General features: G+C 45.5%; 1 protein-coding gene across 3 annotated transcripts in view; it reads left to right on the top strand.

Annotated features, from left to right (window-relative positions):
* The window catches only part of Znf236 (zinc finger protein 236), a 123165-nt gene that overhangs the window by 53986 nt on the left and 47087 nt on the right, over window positions 1–22092 (top strand). For all 3 annotated transcript variants that reach the window (XM_077792167.1, XM_077792165.1, XM_077792166.1), the window contains exons 10-14: window positions 10363–10635; window positions 11562–11765; window positions 17217–17358; window positions 17841–18101; window positions 21124–21377. In XM_077792167.1, the coding sequence (XP_077648293.1) occupies window positions 10363–10635; window positions 11562–11765; window positions 17217–17358; window positions 17841–18101; window positions 21124–21377 (1134 nt within the window). The remainder of the gene's footprint in view (window positions 1–10362; window positions 10636–11561; window positions 11766–17216; window positions 17359–17840; window positions 18102–21123; window positions 21378–22092) is intronic.

Raw genomic sequence — 22092 nt, 5'->3', positions numbered from 1 at the left:
TTCTACATGAAGGTGTTCTGGTTTAAAACTTCCCAGGGATCAGTTCACCTTCAATATAGGAGTTTTGTCTGGAAATGCCTTGCCAAGACGGAATGTGATCACCCAGGAGGACACGTGCAAGACTGTTCTTGTCTCTGAAGTTGTAGTGTTTTCTTAACAGCTTGTAATTATTCTTGATTACATTCCCAGATTGAATGGACTCTACTACATAAAGTCACTGTTTTTAGATTTATTGTTTTGTCAGAACAATTTTCTCATAGAATTTCCTTGCTATATTAAGAGGTCTGTATATTATTTGAAAATTTAACAAATTTTAACTATCAGCTGATAGTCATGAGCTAGCTCATGGTGAATTTTCAGTGACATTTGGAGTTTACTGCAGAACAGTATTGACCATCTAGAAATCTCAGTATTGACCATGTAGGAATCACGGTGAGAGGGGTCTAGTGGGAAGCTGGTGATTATTCTTGCAAGTGTAAGAATGGTGTGTTGTAGCCATTCTATGTGGAAACTCATCAGAACATGGGTACTCTGGTCTTTTTAGATTAGCATGGTTTTGCTCCATGTTTTTTGATATCTTGGGGTTGTTGTTATGAGCTTTGGTCATTGTAGAGTGCTGTCACAGGCTGTTGACCTTGCAGCACATGGCCCCAGCATGCTGCCACTTTCAGGATCACCTGCTTTTAAAAGTACAGTCATCCTTGGCAATCTGGGGGTTCTGATTCCTTAGTCCCACAGGTACCAAAATCTAAGGGCGCCCAAATCCCTTATGTAGGACAGCCTAGTGTTTGCATATCACCTGTGTACGTCCTATTGTGCACTTAGGCCGTCTTTAGGTTATTTATAATACCAACACAATGTAAATATGGTGTAAATACTTGTATACTGTATTATTTAGGGGATAATGACAAGAAAAATGTCTGTATGTGTTCAGTGTGGGTATAATTTTTCCCCAGAACATTTTTGCTCTTGGTTTAAAAGCCAGTTGTATACTTACTATCCCTGAGGCAGCCCTTCCCTGCTAAGGTTGAGTCTTGTTCTGGCTCAGTTCTGTTCCACTTACCTGTTAGCTCAGCCCTTCCCTGCTAAGGTTGAGTCTTGTTCTGGCTCAGTTCTGTTCCACTTACCTGTTAGCTTAGGTTACGGTTAACAGCACACTACCCATCATTCTCTTAAAATCCGTATGACAGAGCTTATCTTTCATCCTCTTCAGGATTAACTTGGTCTTTATCCAAGAATGTATTTTTCCTCCTGTTGATACCGTTTGGTTCCTTAAAGTCTTGTAAATCTTTCATTACATTTGGCCTAATCTCTTCCATTGCTGTGAGTCATCTTCAGGTTGCATTTCCTGTCTGTATGGAAAGGTGATTGACTTTCATATACTGATTGTGAATTCAGAAACCTCTTGACTTCTGTTGATGGTGGCGATCGTCTGCAGGTTGTCGGGCTTTCCATGTGGACACTGGTGTTCTGGAGCCCGGTGACTTCTCCTCTTGCTGGGCTAGCTGGCCTCTCGTGGAGGCAGTGCTGACAGATCTGCTTCCCTCTGTGGGGGGCGAGGAGGCCTCCGGGCTGCAAGCTTGCACCTGGCTTTCTGTGATGGCTTCTCAGGTGCCTTCCGCTTCCACAGATTCTCACCTTTGTCAGTTTGCCAGGAGGTCAGTTTTTTCTTCAAGACTGTGAATATTATCAAATACTTTCTTTTTCTCTGTTGCTTTCTCATGTTGTTTTCATCTGTAATGTGTGAAGTATGGTAGTTAATTTATGAATGTAAAACAAACCACATGTTCCATCTGGGCTGTGATCTTTTTGCCTTCTTTCTCTTTTTGTCCTTTTTTTTAAGGAATTATTGGATTTGCTCAGCTGTTTTTTTAATTTTCAATTTTGCTAAATAAAACTTTATGTACATTTTTGTAAAAATTGTATATTACCAGTACTCATTTTAATTAAATTTATTCCATTGTAGAATACACACTGGCATTGAGACAATTTAGATAAATCTGATTGTAATTAGGTGTGTGATGCGTGCCTATAATTACAGGCACTTGGGAGGCTGAGGCAGGGAATCATAGTTTGAGCCCAGCTTGATGAGGCCCTACCTCAAAATAAAAAAATATAAAGGACTGGAGATGTAGTTCAGTGAGTAGAGTGTCCCTACGTTCAATCCTCAGTACCCCATCCCCCCCCAAGAAAAAAATTGATATTTTTAGTTTTGATAGTTGTATTTTATCTAAAATTGTCCATATACATAAAAGAAAGTGAAACTTTCATGAAAAATATCTACAGTATTTTTGTCTGATCTGTCTTTATGAAGGACACGACTTAAAGTTTCAGATAAAGTAATTAAGAGGGCAGGATGTCTGTGCTGTGTTGGTGCTAGGGATTTAACCCACCACTTGGACATGCTAGACAAGTGCTCTGTGACTGAGCTACACCTCACCCTTCATGACCTTTTTATGTACAACTTTTGAGTCATTAGGCAAGAAACTATTTTTTGTTGTCACCTATCTGTATTTAGGGGAAGTTATGCACATTTTATTGGAGATTCTCAATAAATCATTGCAATAACCTTGAAATAGTGTTGAAAAATTCCTGATTATAAATTAGGTGCTCCTCAGATTTTCTCTCAGATATTCCCTGAGAGAATACTTTTAGTGACTTTCTGAAACTTTAGCCTGTCACAGCTGAAACACTTGAGAAATTCTGAGTTATGTGTATAGTGGTTTGCATAAAAGGACAGTATCCTTGCTGATGGTGCCGGATGACTTCTGGGCACCATGGAGGGCCTGTGTCCTGATGGTGCCGGATGACTTCTGGGCCACCATGGAGGGCCTGTGTCCTGATGGTGCCGGATGACTTCTGGGCCACCATGGAGGGCCTGTGTCCTTTCTGATGATGCTGGAGGACTTCTGGGCACCATGGAGGGCCTGTGTCCTTTCTGATGATGCTGGATGACTTCTGGGCCACCATGGAGGGCCTGTGTCTTTGCTGATAGTGCTGGAGGACTTCTGGGCACCATGGAGGGCCTGTGTCCTGATGGTGCCGGATGACTTCTGGGCCACCATGGAGGGCCTGTGTCCTTTCTGATGATGCTGGAGGACTTCTGGGCACCATGGAGGGCCTGTGTCCTTTCTGATGATGCTGGAGGACTTCTGGGCCACCATGGAGGGCCTGTGTCCTTGCTGATGGTGCTGGATGACTTCTGGGCACCGTGGAGGGCCTGTGTCCTTGCTGATGGTGCTGGATGATTTCTGGACCACCATGGAGGGCCTGTGTCCTTTCTGATGATGCTGGAGGACTTCTGGGCACCGTGGAGGGCCTGTGTCTTTGCTGATAGTGCTGGAGGACTTCTGGGCCACCATGGAGGGCCTGTGTCCTTGCTGATGGTGCTGGATGATTTCTGGACCACCATGGAGGGCCTGTGTCCTTTCTGATGATGCTGGAGGACTTCTGGGAACCATGGAGGGCCTGTGTCTTTGCTGATAGTGCTGGATGACTTCTGGGCACCATGGAGGGCCTGTGTCCTTTCTGATGATGCTGGAGGACTTCTGGGCACCATGGAGGGCCTGTGTCCTTTCTGATGGTGCTGGAGGACTTCTGGGCACCATGGAGGGCCTGTGTCCTTTCTGATGATGCTGGAGGACTTCTGGGCCACCATGGAGGGCCTGTGTCCTTTCTGATGATGCTGGATGACTTCTGGGCCACCATGGAGGGCCTGTGTCCTGATGGTGCCGGATGACTTCTGGGCACCGTGGAGGGCCTGTGTCCTTTCTGATGATGCTGGATGACTTCTGGGCCACCATGGAGGGCCTGTGTCCTTTCTGATGATGCTGGAGGACTTCTGGGCCACCATGGAGGGCCTGTGTCCTTGCTGATGGTGCTGGATGATTTCTGGACCACCGTGGAGGGCCTGTGTCCTTTCTGATGATGCTGGATGACTTCTGGGCCACCATGGAGGGCCTGTGTCTTTGCTGATAGTGCTGGAGGACTTCTGGGCACTGTGGAGGGCCTGTGTCCTTTCTGATGATGCTGGAGGACTTCTGGGCCACCATGGAGGGCCTGTGTCCTGATGGTGCCGGATGACTTCTGGGCCACCATGGAGGGCCTGTGTCCTTTCTGATGATGCTGGAGGACTTCTGGGCCACCATGGAGGGCCTGTGTCCTTTCTGATGATGCTTGGAGGACTTCTGGGCCACCATGGAGGGCCTGTGTCCTTGCTGATGGTGCTAGATGATTTCTGGGCCACCGTGGAGGGCCTGTGTCCTTTCTGATGATGCTGGATGACTTCTGGGCCACCATGGAGGGCCTGTGTCTTTGCTGATAGTGCTGGAGGACTTCTGGGCACCGTGGAGGGCCTGTGTCCTTTCTGATGATGCTGGATGACTTCTGGGCCACCATGGAGGGCCTGTGTCCTTTCTGATGATGCTGGAGGACTTCTGGGCACCAGAGAGGGCCTTTGTCCTTGCTGATGATGCTGGAGGACTTCTGGGCACCATGGAGGGCCTGTGTCCTTGCTGATGGTCCCGGATGACTTCTGGGCACCATGGAAGGCCTTTGTCCTTGCTGATGGTGCTGGAGGACTTCTGGGCACCATGGAGTGACTGTGTCCTTGCTGATGGTGCTGGATGCACCCTGGACCATGATTGTGGAGGCTTGTTCTTAGTACTCCTGCATAGCCAGGTGAACCAGCGCCATTGCACATCTGCCAGGTAAGAGGTTAACTTTAAAGGTATCAGGTGATGTGCTTGTGAACAGATCCCCTTGGCTCTCTGTACTTCCTGAGAATCCTGCTGATTTTGAGGGACAAACGCTTCTATGCCCTTGGATCTGCATGTCCCACTGCTCCTTGCATGATGGCAACCAGCCCTGGTTCTACACTCTCTACTCCTAATATGCTGTGACTTGCTCCTTCCTGCAGACACGTGAAGAAACGTTGAAGTTGCTCCTCTGGAGAATCTGCTTCTCATGGCAGCCACTGTAGCTCTCTTCGTGAGTCTGAGCACATGCTGCCCGTGTGAAGCAGAGGGCTGAGCATCCGTGGCCATGGGGTGCTTGTGGTTCAGACATGGCCTGGTCTGGCCAATGAGAGGAGTGACCTCCTGAGGACCTCCTTCATCTTGGAGCATGTATCTAAGCAGGTGCTTCTTCTAGGCAGATAAACCTGCAAAGAGGGAATACGTGAGCTCCAGTTTGCTTTTGTAGGACACATTGAGGCTGGTGAGAATATCTGGAGCAGTCCAGAGGAACCTGGGGTGAGCTGCTCCAGGGGGCTGGCTGGCCTATTCAGCCTACCCAGGGGCCAGGTTGAGAGCATCTGCTGGATGCCTGCCTTTTTTCACCTTGTGCCTACAAGCTCTTCTACAGAATTCCAGGCTTTTCCATTGCTGGATTCAGCAGTACCCTTAGGAATGCTTGTTTCCTTTCTGATGGGCATTTACTATCAGTAACTAGCACCCAACTCTGTGAAAGTGGAGTTTTTATTCAACAAGGACTGGGAGCTGTTCTCAGTGGATATAGCTCCGGAAGTCAGTGTTCCATCAGAAGATCCAACAAGGAGCATGTGTTCACTGGGGCCAGCAAATATAGACAGCAGGTCCATGCACTGACGTGCCTGCACAGAAGTGTTGCTGCCCTGGGTGCTTCTGTCTGACAGTTTTGAGCAACTGCAGCACCCTGATAGGAGCTGACTCCTGATGCTGGCAGAGTCTGAGCCATGCTAGCTGTCAAGCCATGTCTGGGGAAGGGGCTCCAGGAGGCACTCCAGGGTGTCGGCTCCGCACCCTGACGGACGTCACGCTGTCAGGTGTGTCAGTGCTGTGTGCAGAACTGAGAACTCTGCGCACAGCTGGAAACCGCCAGCCGACACCATTCCTCAAACATGCCTGCATCGCCACTGCTTTCCAAGGGTGCTTCTTCCCAGAAGTCAGGCTCTTCACAGCAGCTGACCTGCCATCCTCTGCCAGAGTTTGCTGATCTGAGAACACTGTAAGCTATTTCAGGTTATAAAGATAACGACAGCAAAGCCCAATGTCAGGGACAGAAACTGTGGTCATGAATGAGCTGCACTGTCGTGACCACTTTTGTTTCTGAAGCATTCTTGGTGTCCCCTTCTGAAGAAATTTAGTCCCTCTATCACTCAGTGACTGTCCTTTTATTTACCAGCCTGGACTGTCAGGCCTTACCTTGGGTGGGAGCCAGATGAAGAGTCGGCTGCTGAAGAGTGAGGAGGGGACTCTGGACCCCCTCTCCCCTGGCCTGCCCTGGGTGGGACTGACTGAGCAGAGCACACGTGGGGCTTCCTCTTGTGGATGTGAGACTTGCCTTATTCCAGTCTTGCCTGCATTCAGGGGCTTCGTCTTGGGATTCCACCCAGTGTCCCTTATCCTGGCCATCTTGATGCTTAGGTCTTGGGACGTGTGTCATTGCTGGCTTTTGCTGTTTTTATCTGGTGAATGTGCCTAGGCCAGGTCCTTCAGAGTGCAGCTGAGGGCCACCTTGCTGATGCAGGAGCTCCGTGGCATTCTCCCCTCCAGGAAACTCACCTGCAGTGTCTTTGCACACTGTCGTTCTTGAGCATGAGCACCTGTCTCAGCACCTGTAGGGCTGTCCCACCCTTGTGTGGTCACATTGCCTGCCTGCCTGCCTGCCTTGAGACTGTAGTCAGTTCAGGGGCAGGGGATGACTTGAGCCTGGCTTGGTCCTTGGCACGTGAGAATGCTTTTCTTGGAGTAAAGCTGGAAGGTCAGACCTATGTGAGAAAGCACACTTGGGCTTGGGACCACGCGAGCCCTTTGTGAACACGGGCTCCATGGCCCTGACCTCCTGGGCCAGTCCTTTGGTCTCTGGGTTGCCAGCTTTCCCATCTACAGATGAGGCCGATGAGGGAGCAGGCAGGAGAGAATTGAAAGGGAATCCACATGATAGTGCTTGGCACACAGTAAGCGCTTAGTGAATGCGTGTCTTTCCTGCAGGGATGGGCATCAGGGTGATGGCTTTTAGCAGGATGTGTGCATGTGTGTCTCTGTTCTCAGGTTCTTTTTTCCACCTGATGTCTTATTTTTCAAGATTCCTGAATGGTGTTTCATTTTATAGATGTTTTGTGGCTTATTTAACTAGCCTATTTATTAAATAGAGACATTCCACTTATTTGCAGTCTTTTACTTTCACAGTGCCGCTCTGATATGTGTGTGGCTTTGTCATTTCACACGTAAATTTATCTGTGGGGTATATTTCTAGAAGTGTCAAAGGTTTCGTTTCAAAGGGTAAATTCTATAAAGATTGTTTTAAGATTTTAATTTTGAAATAATTTTGAGTTTAATAGAAAGGTTTCAAAACAAATCAAATAATTCTCTTATACCTTTCACCCAGAAACCCCTGAATGTTCCCTTCTTACTGCATTTGCCTTCTCTACTTAGGGATTTGAATTTTCCCTGTGGCCTGCAGATATAACACTGCTTTAACTGGGAGCGTTTCCCTAACAGTGTATTGCCTAAAACCAAGGACAGCTTCATGGAACCATAGCACATCACCACCAGCAGGAGATTGCTACTGTGCAGTCTTTACACCTCTTACAAATTTCATTTTTAAAATCAGTGTTGTGTTTGCTAACAAAAGAAAAATTACTTTGCTTTGACAATGTTTCTAGTTTTGTGTCCACTCCCAGTAACAGTGTCTTGGAGTGCCTGTTTCCTCACGGGCCTTTTCAAGACAGAGTTATAAGATTTTCGGGTCCGCTATGCTCATCTGGTTACCCGGTTAAAAACTGGTACCTTATTGTCACGTAAATTATATTCTCTTACAAGGCTTAGGTTGAGAGCTTTTCATATTAAAGAACACTTCGTATTTTTCCATTAGACTACTTCTTGATTTTCATTTTGTGGCTGTGATACATTAAAGATGGTGATATTTTGTTATCTATATTTGTGACACACATTCTTTTCTAATGTGCTTTTCCACTTGAGGGAAATGTTTGCCTTTATATTGCCTAGTTTGTCAATTATTTATGACTTTTGGGCTTGTATAACATGTAGACTTCAGCACCAACCTTATGGAAACATGACTTCTTCTTTCACCTAATGCTTTTGAATCTTGGATTCAATGTAATTTCTCTTTGGCTGGCTATCCAGGAGTCCAAACACCATTTGTTGAACAGGTTTGTGTCTCACTGCCTAGCTGAATGGCCACCTTTACATACACCACTCCATATCTGCTCAGGTCTTTTCCCTCCTGTACTTCACTGGTTTGCTAGTCGTTTCATTCAGTAAGTTCTGGTACCTGTGCTTAGGCTTTATTGTGCATTTTAGTAACTAGGAAGCCTAGTTCTCTCTTGATACTCTTTTGTTTTGAAGTGTGTACTTGATAATTTTCCCATATTTATTTTTTTCAGATTCACTTTTGCTAATGTTTCTAAAACTAGTCTTAGTACGTATGTATGAATGATAAATTAAACCAGGGAGAATCAATGAGTTTATAAAGTTTTATATTTATATGATTTATTCATCTTTTTCTCATATTTCAGTTGTATTTAAAATTTTTCTTGTGGCTATTGTTTGTAAATAGAAAGAGTGTTGATATTATTTTCCTTTTTAGTGTTGTCTTGATATGTTTTATTCACCTCTTTCTGTTTTTAGACTTAAAAATGTTTTAGAGTAGATGATCTTACGAATTCCTTTTCTATTAAATATGATTACATGTTTTTTTCTTTACAAATATGGGAACATGTTTGAGGAGGGGCGCTGTTGTCGTGTGCTGGGAAACTTGCCCTGTGGGGTGTGTTCTGGTTTTCCGGACTTCCGCTTGTTGCAGTACAACTCTGGATTCAGCCTTTCATTTTTGCACATGCAGGTCACATTTTGAGCCAGCTCAGGGCTCCCAGTTTGGAATTTTTGTTTCAGTTTGTTCCCAGAAATAATTAGAACTTGGTGACAGTTTTATACTGTGTGTTCTTCATAATTAAATGTATATTTTAATTAAAAAAATTTAGTTGTAGTTAGACACAATATCTTTATTTATTTATTTTTATGTGGTGCTGAGGATAGAACCTAGCGCCTCACACGTGTTAGGCGAGCGCTTACCTCTAAGCCACAACCCCGCCTCTGTATTTTCATTTTTGTTTGGAAAAAAATTTGATTTTCAGAGATGAGTTTCTAATTTTAGCTAACAGAAGATATAGTTATGTTTCTGCTTTTCTTTTACCTAATAATTTTTCCATATGAATTGTTCTTGCAAAGACTGTTATCAGAGAAAAATTCACTTTCTCCTTTTACAGATTCCTTTGTATATGTGGAAAATTCCTTGTATTTGCTGATAACAAAGAGAAAGAAGAGATTTTCCTTTTCCCTAACAAAACTATGCCTGTACAGACACATTAAAATAGATAAGTTGAAATTTTCTGGTGGATTTCATCAACATGACCAAAATCTTTTAGAATTTACTTAAATTGAATCTACATAACTACTGTAGATATTTATTTCATTTCAGATAAATATATGTAGTCAAACTTTTCAAAATAAAAAGTGAGTGTGCTGAATTTTATTTAAAATATACATGTGTGTTAGAAATAATTTTGCTTATTTCCATAAATTTTTATTTGTGATCTTCTTCTGTTAGGAGTTTTAACTTTGATTCGGAGTTGAATAATAACCTTTGTAGTTGAAGAAGGCAGGATCTTTCACATCTGATCATGGGCCCTCTAGTGTCATGTACTATTTCTTGGTCAACTGTTCGTAAATTTTCTTTTGAAGCTGAACAGTCTATCATTTGCTGATTATTTGCATTCATATTACTTTTTTTGGGTGGGGGGTGCTGGGGATTGAACTCAGGGCCTTGTGCATGCAGGGCTAGCACTCTATCGACTGAGCTGTATCCCCAGCCCCTCATATTACTTTTTATTTGTAGTGTGAGAGGCTCAGTAAATAGTTTTGCAGACTTCATTCCCATCTGCCGGTTCCTGGAGTCGGTGGGTCCCTGGATCACACTGGCCCTGGCTGGGGGGCAGCTGGTGCGGGTCTGTGCACTGGTTTCCGAGATGCTGTGTTCAGCTGCAGCCTCTTCCTGTCTGTCCTGGAGGCCTTGCCTCCTGTACTCACGGAAAGTCAGGGTGTCTTCTAGATGAAACATCACAGTTGGTAACTTAGCCATGGGGTCAAGGTAACCAGGTCTCTAGTAACTTAGGTCACTTAGGGATGGGGCCAAGGTTAAGCTATTCGCTGGGTAATCCAGGGTGGGGTTCAAGGTCAAGCTGTGGTAACTGCTGACGCTGCGCTTCCTGGGCGGGCACACAAGTGCAGCGGTGCATCCATCCTTCATGCGCCCGCGTGGTTTCTGGGCCGCTGGACTGCCCTCCTCTCCTTGTCGCTTCAGGCTCCGTTCGGGAGGAGAATGGCGTGCGGTGGCACGTGTGTCCCTACTGCACCAAGGAGTTCCGGAAGCCCAGCGACTTGGTGCGCCACATCCGCATCCACACCCACGAGAAGCCCTTCAAGTGCCCGCAGTGCTTCCGCGCCTTCGCCGTGAAGAGCACGCTGACGGCGCACATCAAGACGCACACGGGCATCAAGGCCTTCAAGTGCCAGTACTGCATGAAGAGCTTCTCCACCTCAGGGAGCCTCAAGGTGCACATCCGCCTGCACACAGGTGCGCGGGCGGGTCCGGAGAAGAGATGGGCGTGACCGGCCCCCACGCACACCGGCACAGCGCAGCACAGCGCATGTCGCATGGCGCACGGGATTGGGTGGGGGCTGAGCTGGGGAGCTGGGGCGGGAGGGGACCTGCTGCCTGCTGCTGTGGGAACCTTCTGCAGTCACTGGTAGGGCATGAAGGGGTCGCACTTGAGCTCCACATCTTTTAAAATAACAGCCTTATTGAGATGTAAATCACATACCATAACATTTATAAGTGCACAGTTCAGAGTGGTGCAGCTACCCCTCCCCCAATTGGAACATTTTTGTCACCCCTCCCAACTCACCACTCACTGGCAGGCCCCTTCCTGAACCCTCAGGCTCCCTGCCGGGGTGGCGTTGGGTGCCAGAGTGTTATGTCCTTCTATGGAATCTGTATTTTTATTTGCCAAAAAAATTATAAAAGGAAACAAATTCGCTCAGAAAAGGGGAGAAAGGAGAGGATGTCAGGATGGTATTACTTGGTTGTTACTTATCACCCAGGAGCTACAGCTAACTGCTTATCAAGAGCTGCTGACAGCTCTTCAGGCACTGGGGTATAGGACCCAGGAGTGGGTCTTGCCATCAGCCAGCAGTGGGCAGCTTGAAGGGATGAGCACTCTGACACAGTGGCTTGCACACCCGTAGTGTACAACTTAAGCCTTTGTCCTGGAAATAAGTGTTCTTTTTCGTGTAAAGTGCTCTTGTTATGTTTCCCACATTTGTCATTATGCACTGTATATAAACAAGAGAAGATTATTTATAAAATCCATGAAATTATAAGCATGGAATAACAAATGAATATTCAAATCAATACTGGAATTACTAACATTTTATGTTGGAGTTTTTTACTGAAATCTGATTCCTTGAACTAATTTTAAACTGTGCTCTCATTTTTATTAGGAGTTAGACCTTTTGCTTGTCCTCACTGTGACAAAAAGTTTCGCACCTCAGGCCATAGGAAGACCCACATTGCTTCCCACTTCAAACACACAGAGCTACGCAAGATGAGGCACCAGCGCAAGCCTGCCAAGGTCCGTGTGGGCAGGACCAGCGCTCCAGTCCCCGACATCCCTTTGCAGGAACCGATTCTCATAACTGACTTAGGTAAGAGGCACCCGAGGAGTCGTCACGTCTGGTCAAGTGCTCTTTCCTTTGGCAGCACCGGGCTCCGGTGTGCATGTTTAGTGTGTCAGCCACGGGCTGAAGACACCTTTGTTGAGCACTGTTTTGTCTATGAACTAGTATTTTTCACAGTCAAGGTAAAAATCATAAACTATTGCTCAAATTATGTTTTGGTTCAAAGAGAAGCACTGTGTGTGTGGAGGTATGCCAGTCTTCATTAAATGTTCTGCCTTGCTGACACCATCAAGGTGACAAGGGGTCTTTAATGTAAAACATGTGGCATGTTTTGTGTTCATTTGTGAAGTCCCACAAGGTGTGTGACATAGTGAAGCAGTTTGGGCTGCTTTAATCTTTGCATTGAAAAGAAAAACCTGCCTGCTTTTAAGTTCTCTTTAGGCTCAGTATATTATATAATCAAGCCAAATCATGATTTTGTTAACTCGCCAGAAAGAGAACACTGCTTACCAGTATGCTTGGGAAAATGATTTTTTTAAGTACTAGAGCAAAATATAAGAAACCTCGTTTTAGTGAGGTTTGGTCTGCTATAACAAAAATAGCGTAAACTGACCCCTTCTAAGTAACAGACATGTACTTCTCCCACTTGTGGCAGCACCTCTGGGTGGTCTGGTGTGCATGTGCACGTGGAGGAAGGAGGGGCGGGCAGCTATCCAGGGCTTTCCATAGAGGACCCTGATCCATCCAGGAGGGCTCCCCGCAAGGCCCCATCCTTCTTAAGGCTCCCCTTGTTGTACTGTCTCACTGGGGGCTAGATTTCAAAATATGGATGTTTTGAGGGGACACAAACATTTAGACTATACCACTAATTAAATTCTGTGTATGAATACAGATTTTTATGCAGTCCCTGTATAATTTCCTAGATAAGCTAATCTAGTCTATAAGCAAAATTAGTATCAGACAAAATATAATTTAGAATAAAAAAATTTAAATAGTATGTATAGATATATTTTAGATTGATATGAATTATAGACCTTCAATAGCTGATCAGTAGTCATGAACTCTATATATTTAACAGCATGGCATTAACATGTATTTACTAAAGCCATCAGAAGGAAAAAGTGTTCAAGTTGTCAAAAAAGTGTTTAAGTTGTTAAGTTTAATGAGAGATTCGCAACTACTAAAAAGATCAATTTTAGATAACACAGTGAGAAGATTTGAATACACACATTAAAAAGGATATTTTAATACTTTGTACAATCTTTTCCCTTATATTACACATTCTCAAATATGCATGAAATAAAAGTCCACATTGTAGGGTTCAGGAAAATTTCACTCAAAAGTGGATGCTGATTACAATTCCATGAAAACATGAATTAAGGAAATAGCTATCTAAAATTTAATTTTAAGGAAAAGAGAGACTTAAAATTGAAATCATGTTTATAAATGGGAGCAGTATATAAACAGATCAGAGAGACCAAAAGTGTTCTCAGAAAAATTAAGGCTTTTGAATATTTTCTATTAAAAAATAAGGATGAAAAGAAATAATAGTTAACTCATCAGCTAGAAAAATGGAGGGTGAGTTGGGGGAAGGGAACAAAGGAATTAATACATATAAAAGAATTTAAAACAAATTTGATAATTTTACAAACTTAAAAAAGTGAGCCAGGTGCAGTGGTGTACACCTATAATCCCAGTGGCTCCGGAGGCTAAAACAGGAGGATTGTGAGTTCAAGGCCAGCCTCAGCAACGGTGAGGTGCTAAGCAACTCAGTGAGACCCTGTCTCTAAATAAAATACAAAATAGGGCTGGGGATGTGGCTCAGTGGTTGAGTGTCCCTGAGTTCAATTCCCAGTACCAAAAAAAAAAAAAAGTGAATAGTAAAATAGATAACTTGTCATTGATAAACTAAAGGGAAAGTGAAATATTGGGAATGAAAAAATGTATCTGTAAACAGAGATATAATTGAGATGAGAATTGTTTGCAAACACGTACAATTAGTTGCTAAAACATTTGAAAATTTGGATGTAGTGGCTCTTTTCCTGGATAATGTACTGGCCATCATTGACCTTAGAAGATACAAGAAACCTGCACCATAGGCAGATGGGCAGGTGGTGGTGGCTGGGGTGCTGCAGCTCCCAGCTCTGAGACCAGGAGGGTGTGCTTTGCTCACCTCCCGGGAGGCACAAGTGTCAGGGTGCGGTTGTTTGATGTTGTGGAGCATGAACCAGACTCCCTGGGTGTCTGGAGGAGGGGCTTTCATATCCTCTTCTAGCTGGGCGGCTTACAGAAGAACAACCTCCTTTGGGGTCAATATAAGTTGAATCAAGTGCCTGTGAGTTTGTGAACCCTTAATTGAATTCTATTACAGTTTTTATTCTACATTTTTTCTGGGTTAAGTGGAACCTCTGCTGGGTGCCTTCCTAGTGCTGCTCCTTGACCCATTATGGCAGCTGAACTCTGCTGCCTGGGCTGTGAGGAACACAGGAAGCCTTCCCCAGAGGTGGTGTCATGCTGCAGGGTGCAGTGTCACACCTGTTTCTCAGCTCGTGCTTTTGGAGGTTTACAGCAAAGACCTGACGGGTGGAGTTGAGGAGAACATGTAGTACTCAGGTCTTTGACTTGATGTAGTTATTTACAGCACAACCGGATGTCTTACACCAATACTGTCATTTTAAAAAGCATTGGAACGCGTTACAAGTACCGTGGCCAGTGGTTTAGCCTCTGACATTAAGGAAGAGGGTTGGATGCATGGTGTCACGTGGCACCTGTGTTTTAAAATGTGTACCACTGCCAGGGAACATAAACTGTCTTCCACAGCTGCCTACACTTGCTCTTCCTCATTGCTGTGGATAGAAACTCCTGTCTAGGTGGGTTTGCGACTTTGTTTGGGTCATGCCGCTTGCTCATGCCCATGGGGGATCTAGAGCCGCGTCTTCTGGCTTCTGGGTTCATCTAAGACAGAGTGCTTTCCACATCCTCTGCCAGTGTGCTGCTGCTTTCGAGGCCAGGGAGGTGTGCACTGGACCTAGAGAGCGACTTACAGCTCTGCAGGATGGCATCTGCTGCCCCTTCTGTGGCATCTGTACGGTTGCTTCTCACCGTGCGTGAGGTCTGTTGTAAGGTCAGTTATGAGGCCAAGCTTCCTAACGAGATTAAAGCTCTTCTGGGTCTGTTATGATAGAAGGACTTCTATGATAGTTCAAGGATGTTTCTAGTCTAGTTAGTTTTGTTACATTCATTAAATAAAGTCTAATCTTGCCTTTCTTTGAGGTAAGTTGTTTTCTTCTCAAGATCAAATATATTAAAGGACTGCTGGTCCAGTAGAGATGACTAACATAGTCAGCATCTTAGCACTTACATGTTTTATTTATTCTTAATTTGTTTCTTTAAAGAATGAAACCTCATAATTAGCCTAATTATTAATTTTACTAACTTTGTTTATTCAAATCAGCAAAAGTAAATTTTTTGAAAAATGACTGTTATTTTACTTAGTGTGTCAAATTAGGAACTTCTGCCCCAGAAGAGCGCAGAATCACATTGGGATCTGTTTAAAAAATGCATGTACCTGGGCACCATCCCAAAGATGAAATTCACATGCTTGGAAGGAAAAACTAAAGCAGTGGTGTATCCAAGGGTTGTTGGTTGTGGTGGTGTTCACGCTAGTGGAAGTATCCCTCCTACGTGTGTTCAGTGCATCTGGCACCTCCACACAGCGCAACCTGTGCAGAGGACAGAGGACAGTGTGGAGCTGCCTGGAGCAGTGTCAGGTGTCGGTATGGAGTGTGGCCAGGTGATTACAGAACGGAGCGGGTGGAGATTTGCGTAGAACTCCATGTGACTGCCTGTTTGCTGCTGTCCTGCATCATTGGTGGTCCTCTGAGTAAGCATTAGAACTGTAAAGTTTGCCAAGCCCAATAGTGACCAAAGACATCACCTTAGTTGCATTGTGTTTTTTCTGTTTGTAGTTTTTTGGAGAATACCCACGTTAGTTTTTTTGTTCACCTTCTTGAACCTACTGTGGTTCCCTGAACCCAATGAATATCAAATAAATGTTGACCATATGACCATTAATAAATGAGCCTGGTTTGAATTTGTACTTAACTGAATTTTCCTAATAGCTTAGATGCTGAGAACAAGAGTTAGTTCATTCAGTTATATTTGTGCGTCCTCCTATTTGACAGTATTATGTGAACTCACATACTTGACTTAGGGTTGAAAACTCATGGCCTAGTGGGGTGGAGAAAAGGTGTGATACCAAGTGTGAGTGAGAGGTGCTGAAGTAGGAATAAGTACAAATAAAGTGACCAGAGGAGTGGGGTTTGCTGAGGGAGTGGTGAGAGCATAAAGGTACAGAGGGTATGGTAAGTTGCATGGTGGGTCAGCAGATGATTGGATGGTCGTGTGAGTGGGTGAAGGAAGAGATGGTGGGTGGATGACTGGATGGATGGATGGGTGATAGTGGAAATGGAGATGAAGAAGCAGGTTTAAGACACATTGGGACAGTGTGATCTCCGGGACTGCGAATGGCAAATGGCACATGCAGTCAGACAGGGAAGGGAGTTCTCAAAGGTTCTAAAAAGCTAGCCTCGTGGACGAGGAGAATGGTGTTCCACGCATTCACTTGGGAAAGTGGAGGAGCACTAGGTTCTAGGGAAAAGAAGTGAAACAACCTGTACTTCTGGGAGAGTCAGGAAACTATCGTAAGAGATGTGTCATTATCACATAGAAACTAGTGTTCCTGCTGGAAGAGGCGGAGGAGGGAAAGGGAGAGTTGGAGCCAAGGGCAGAGTGTGGGCAGGAGGAAGGATAGTCCAAGACTGGCCAGAACTGAGTGTTAGGTGACTATGAAGTGACCCAAAAGTTGACATCTAAGTTTGTCCTGAATGACAGATATGACCTACAGGCTTCCTTGAATCCTATTTATAAATGAGCAAACCAAGAGAACCCTTTCTCGGATTAAAAGCATGTAAATTCGGAAATAATTCTAAGTAATTTTGCTATTTGCAGATTTTGTAGAAAGAAATTTCTGAGACAATGCTGATGTTTTTAGAACAGAAGATCGTGTTAGAAGCAGTGGTGTTTTGAATTCATCAGAGGAGCTCACGGGCAGCATACGTATTGAATAAATAAATACATATCCTAAATTTAGGATATAGCTATGTAAATTCCATGTCAGCCAATGCCTTTACAGCACATAAATAAAGGTATTCACAGGAAACTGGCCGCAGACTCCAGTGAAAGAATTGTGACAACAGACAGACTCCTCATGTTGGTACAAAGCATGTCCATGTTTTCCTCTTTCTCCTAGGTATTTGCATAGTTTCTAACACATCACAGTAGCACTTGGCTGCAGCACTGGCTCTACAGCACATTCATGTTTTCACCTTCAGGGTAACAGGTGCCTTTTGACATTTAATTTTATTAGTGCCGACACTGAATGATTTCTGCTTTTTTTTTTTTTTTTTTGGTTTGCAGGTCTTATCCAACCCATTCCAAGAAACCAGTTTTTCCAAAGTTATTTTAATAATAATTTTGTAAATGAAGCAGATCGACCATACAAATGTTTTTATTGTCATCGAGCGTATAAAAAGTCCTGCCATCTTAAACAACACATCAGGTAAGTTGTAGGTCTAGAGAGGGAGTTCACTGTAATCTGGAGATTTGGTGGTCTGGTGATCTCTAGAAGTAATTGGAATAGTATTGTTAGGTTTTAGTATTTAAAATGTCATATTTCACCCCCAAATGTTGCTAATTGATATTTTTATTCTTTAGTGTCTCAACTAAAATATTTTACTCAGAAATTACCACTGAATTTTATTTGTATTCCCATTATATTTTAGTATTTGCAGCTTTCAGGAAATATCCAAGAAGCATTTGTTTTATTTGATGAGATTGCAGTTAAGGTTTTCCAGTGCATTCAGTGGAGCTTTATTCTTGGTGCTTGCTGGAGCAGATAGACTTGGTCCTGCGAGGGGTGGTGCTGGAGGAAGGCTGGAGCCCATGGAGATGGGCAGCCGTCTCCGCATGGCAGCTGCATGCCTTGGGCTCCTCTGCCGCTTGGCCTGCAGCATGGTGAAGGGAATGCCATCTTTCTTTTAGGTCTCACACAGGTGAAAAGCCTTTCAAGTGCTCTCAGTGTGGAAGAGGCTTCGTGTCTGCAGGAGTGCTCAAGGCGCACGTGAGGACGCACACGGGCCTCAAGTCCTTCAAGTGTCTCATCTGTAATGGAGCCTTCACCACTGGAGGCAGCTTGCGCAGACACATGGGCATTCATAACGACCTCCGGCCCTATATGTGTCCCTATTGCCAAAAAACCTTTAAGACCTCGCTGAACTGCAAGAAGCACATGAAAACCCATAGGTAGGTATACTTCTGATTGTAATTCCCTGGTGGTGGGGTGTCTTTTTAATTTTGAATCCCGTGCTGTTTGCTATTTCTCACCTGGAGTATGTGGGCTAAAGAAACTGAACTGTCAGTAACTGGGAACCTACTGAGTGCCACACGCACGGCGCAGGGTTTTGAGGCAGTCTATGTTGGGCTAAACCCCTAGTGGTTGGCTCCCTCTCAGAGATGGCCTCTGGTACTTAGATGAGATCTTGGATCCTGCCTGTTACAGTCAGGAGGTGAAGTTCTGATCAGCGCTGTGCATTCCAGGAGTGTGATTGGTGAATCTTGGAGGTGATTGTTCTGCATTTGCACTTGAACATGTATTTGGGGCAGCCTGTGGAACCTTCATGGAGTAGCCAGCTGCTCATCTCCGAGGGGTCATTTCTGGCTTGAGCTGGGCTTTCACACAAGGGTTCCTGAGGAGTGTGGTGGTGTGTGGTCATGTCGAGCCATGAGGTGGCCGCCTCTGTGAAATTAAGTCCTCAGCACCCAGAGAGTGCTATGCTCTTTTGCCCAGGAACATGTACTTTAGGAGTCCCAGTAGTCTAACCCAGATGCGTCTGCCTGGTATCCCTGTGATCCAGACCCTAGTTTTAGAGTGACTGGACTGTGCTGGTTTGGTGGTGTTCAGTGTCTTACGGATCTGAGAGCCCGAGCTTGCTTGTCAGCTTGGCTTCCTCGAGGCAGCACCGTCGGTCTTAGCCTGCAAGCTCACCTCTGCTGGGGACTCTCAGGGAGCTCCATGTCGGTGGTGCCATTTAGTGGCCCTCACAGCAGCATGCTCTGTGGTACTGCGCTGTGGGTCACGAGGACATTCTGTTTTGTGCATGTGTTGAGAACTGGATGTCTTGTTGGTGTGGACACTCGGGATGCTTGGCTCTGCTCGCGCAGCAGGAAGATGGGTTCCCATGTGGCTAAGGGGCTGTGCCATTAGAGAAGACAGGAGCTGAGTCCTTGTGTGCCCCAGCGGTGTGTTGAGTGCCATTTTCCCCCATCAGGAAGCCTGGCCTTGCCATATTCCTCCTGGGATAGGGCTGGGAACATGGGGCCTGAGCCCTCGTTGGTGCGGTTATAGGGCCAGCTGCGTGACATGGAGCCTCGTGTAGACAGTGTTTGTCATGGTGACACTGAGGGCTGCCTACAGTGGGTCTTTGCAGCATTTGACTTTGTGGTGACAGTGTGCTGGCCGGTTGGCCTGCCGTGGTGCTTTCCCCTTTAGGTCATCTGCTTTTGGATCTTCCCATAAGGAGCGTCCCTTTGACATATTGCAGAAAGTTCCCAGAGTACTACATGTTATATGAAAGATGGATGCACATAGTTACAGTCGTCAGGTTGTGGGGAAGAACCCAGGCAGACGAGCGTTAAGCGCCTCTCCCACCCACCATGTGAGACCCTCGCCCTTGGAACCATGGTGGAGTCTGACGTCTCTGCGTCACTGCCCAGAACTGTGGTGGCAGGGTCCGGGTAGCATGCTTTCTTTTCTTTATTTTTTATTTGTTCTTTTTTAGTTATATATGACAGTAGAGTATATTTTGACATATTATACATGCGTGGAGTTGAACATTCTAATCAGGATCCCATTCCTGCAGTAGTATATGATGTGGAGGTCACTGCTCCTGTATTCGTATGTGAGCATAGAAAAGAGGTGTCCAGTTCCTTCTATTGTCTTTCCCATTTCCATCCCGCTACCTTCCCTTTATCTCCCTTTGTCTAATCCAGTGAACTTCTATTCTTCCTACCACCCACCCTTATTGTGGGTTATTATACACATGCTAGAGAGAAATTCAGCCTTTGGTTTTCTGGGATTGGCTTATTTCACTTAGCCCGATGGTTTCCAGTTCTGTGTTCACCGGCAAATGCCATAATCTCATTCTTCTTCGTGGCTGAGTAATACACCACTGTGTATATGTACCACACGTTCTTTATCCATTCATCTTTTGAAGGGCATCTAGGTTGGTTCCGGAGCTTAGCTGTTGTGAGTTGAGCTGCTGTAAACTTCATGTGGCTGGATCACTGTAGTGTGCTGATTTTAAGTCCTTTGGGTATAAACCGAGGAGTGAGATAGCTGGGTAAAATGGTGGTTCCAATCCTAGTATTTTGAGGAATCTCCATACTGCTTTCCAGAGTAGTGGCACTGATTTGCAGACCCACCAACAGTGTCCGAGTGTGCCTTTCCCTCCAAGTCCTCGCCAGCATTTACTGTTGCTTGTGTTCTTGATGATTGCCATCTGACTGGAGCAAGGTGGAAGCTCAGTGTGGTTTTAATTTGCATCTCTCTAATTGGTGATGTGCTTTCTGACTCCTGACCTAGATGATTGAGAATTGACTCCAGAAATGACTGGAGGTAGGGAGGAGCATCTGAGGAGACAGCCTGTGGTGGTGCTCGGTGGTCTGACTGCAGACGTAAGGAAGGGCGGAGCGGATAGCCCCTTGGTCAGGTGGCAGGTGTGCTGTCAGTTGGTCAGTCAGTCATTGTTGATCTTTCTCTTTGAAGGAGAAGTACCATGATGAATACATACTGGATGTGTTTTGTGTGTGCAGATGTTGCTATGAGCAGCATTAGCACCAGGCCATCTGGGAACGTGACTCGTGACGGGTCCTGGACCTCGGGCTGAAGTGCCCTTGCTTGTAATTCTCAGGTTGGTCTAGAGAGGCGCTGGCCAGGATGGTGGTGTTCTGAGAAGTTGAGCCCCCGGCAGAAGTGAGTTGGGAGTTCTACTGTTAAGCATGATGCCTCTTTGAGTCTCTGGTGTGTCTTGGGCCCCCTCTCTAGGAGCCTCTGTGTCCTGTGGTCTTCGATGGCTCTAGAAGTAGTGTGACTCCCTTCAGAATGATCAGCAGTATGTAAATGTTAGCTGGGTCACTTTCATGACTTCAAAATGAAGCAATTTAAGAATAAAGTGTTTTTTTAATAAATCACAACTTTTGGGGTCAGATCCTCAGGCAAGTATGGCCAGGTGTCTAACTTCATGAATCTTCATTGCTTTTTCTGAAGATATGAACTTGCCCAGCAGCTGCAGCAGCACCAGCAGGCCACCTCGGTGGACGACAGCACTGTGGACCAGCCGAGCCTGCAGGTGTCGGCTCCCATGCCAGTGGAGATGGAGGGTGCCGAGCTGCAGCAGTCAGCCGAGCCTGTCTCCACTGACCCCGAGGCCATGCTGGACCTGGGGTCGCAGCATGTGGTGGGCACAGAAGAAGCAGCACTGGGGCAGCAGCTGACAGATCCGCCTTTGGAAGCGGTTGAAGGTGAATTTCGGGAGTTTCAGCCCCCGCAGGGTTTTGCAGTGCTATTGAGTATTTTACATTTCTCCCTGTGCTCTCCAGTCACTCTTTGCCCTTCAACTTTACTAGGTTTTTAAGGGCAAGGGTTATTGTTGGTTTTAAACACAAAGTAAACTCACTTCTTGATAGGTGATTTTGAAAGCATTTGAAATCTTAGGGCTACAGCAAAGTCCATTGACCAGTTCTAGTGCAGTTCCTTTCAGTTTTTTCAAGTGAATGCACAGACACTCTGTTGAGTGTGCACCTGTAATCACACTCCACGGTCTTCCTGTTTGTGCTTTATGACCTACCTGTGTCCCTCATATGTCCCGCACCTCCTTCCTCCTAGTGCATGTCTGCACATCAGTTGATTTCTGTGACAGTTTCCGGGCATAGAGTCATGCAGGTTGATGCAGCTCAGAGAAGGGTCCATTGCTGGTCTGCAGAGAGGTCAGGTGCCTGATTCCTGATATAAAGCAACACATGGCTTCCTTCGTCAATATAGTCTAGTGCAAAAAAAGTCACCTTGGCTGTGGCAGTGTGCACAGTGCTGTGACGGCTTGCTCTCTCACACAGCTCTTGCCTCCCACAGGCCTGTCAGCCTTCAGTTTGCCGACCTCAGGGATGTCTCCGTGTCCCTAGTCTCTGGGCAGGATTACACACTGTTTGCCCCCTGTGATGCCTGGAGTCATGGGTACCC

Source organism: Urocitellus parryii, chromosome 13, assembly GCF_045843805.1.
Source record: "Urocitellus parryii isolate mUroPar1 chromosome 13, mUroPar1.hap1, whole genome shotgun sequence".
Taxonomy (NCBI): Eukaryota; Metazoa; Chordata; class Mammalia; order Rodentia; family Sciuridae; genus Urocitellus; species Urocitellus parryii.
This window is presented reverse-complemented; position numbering and strand designations above follow the sequence as displayed.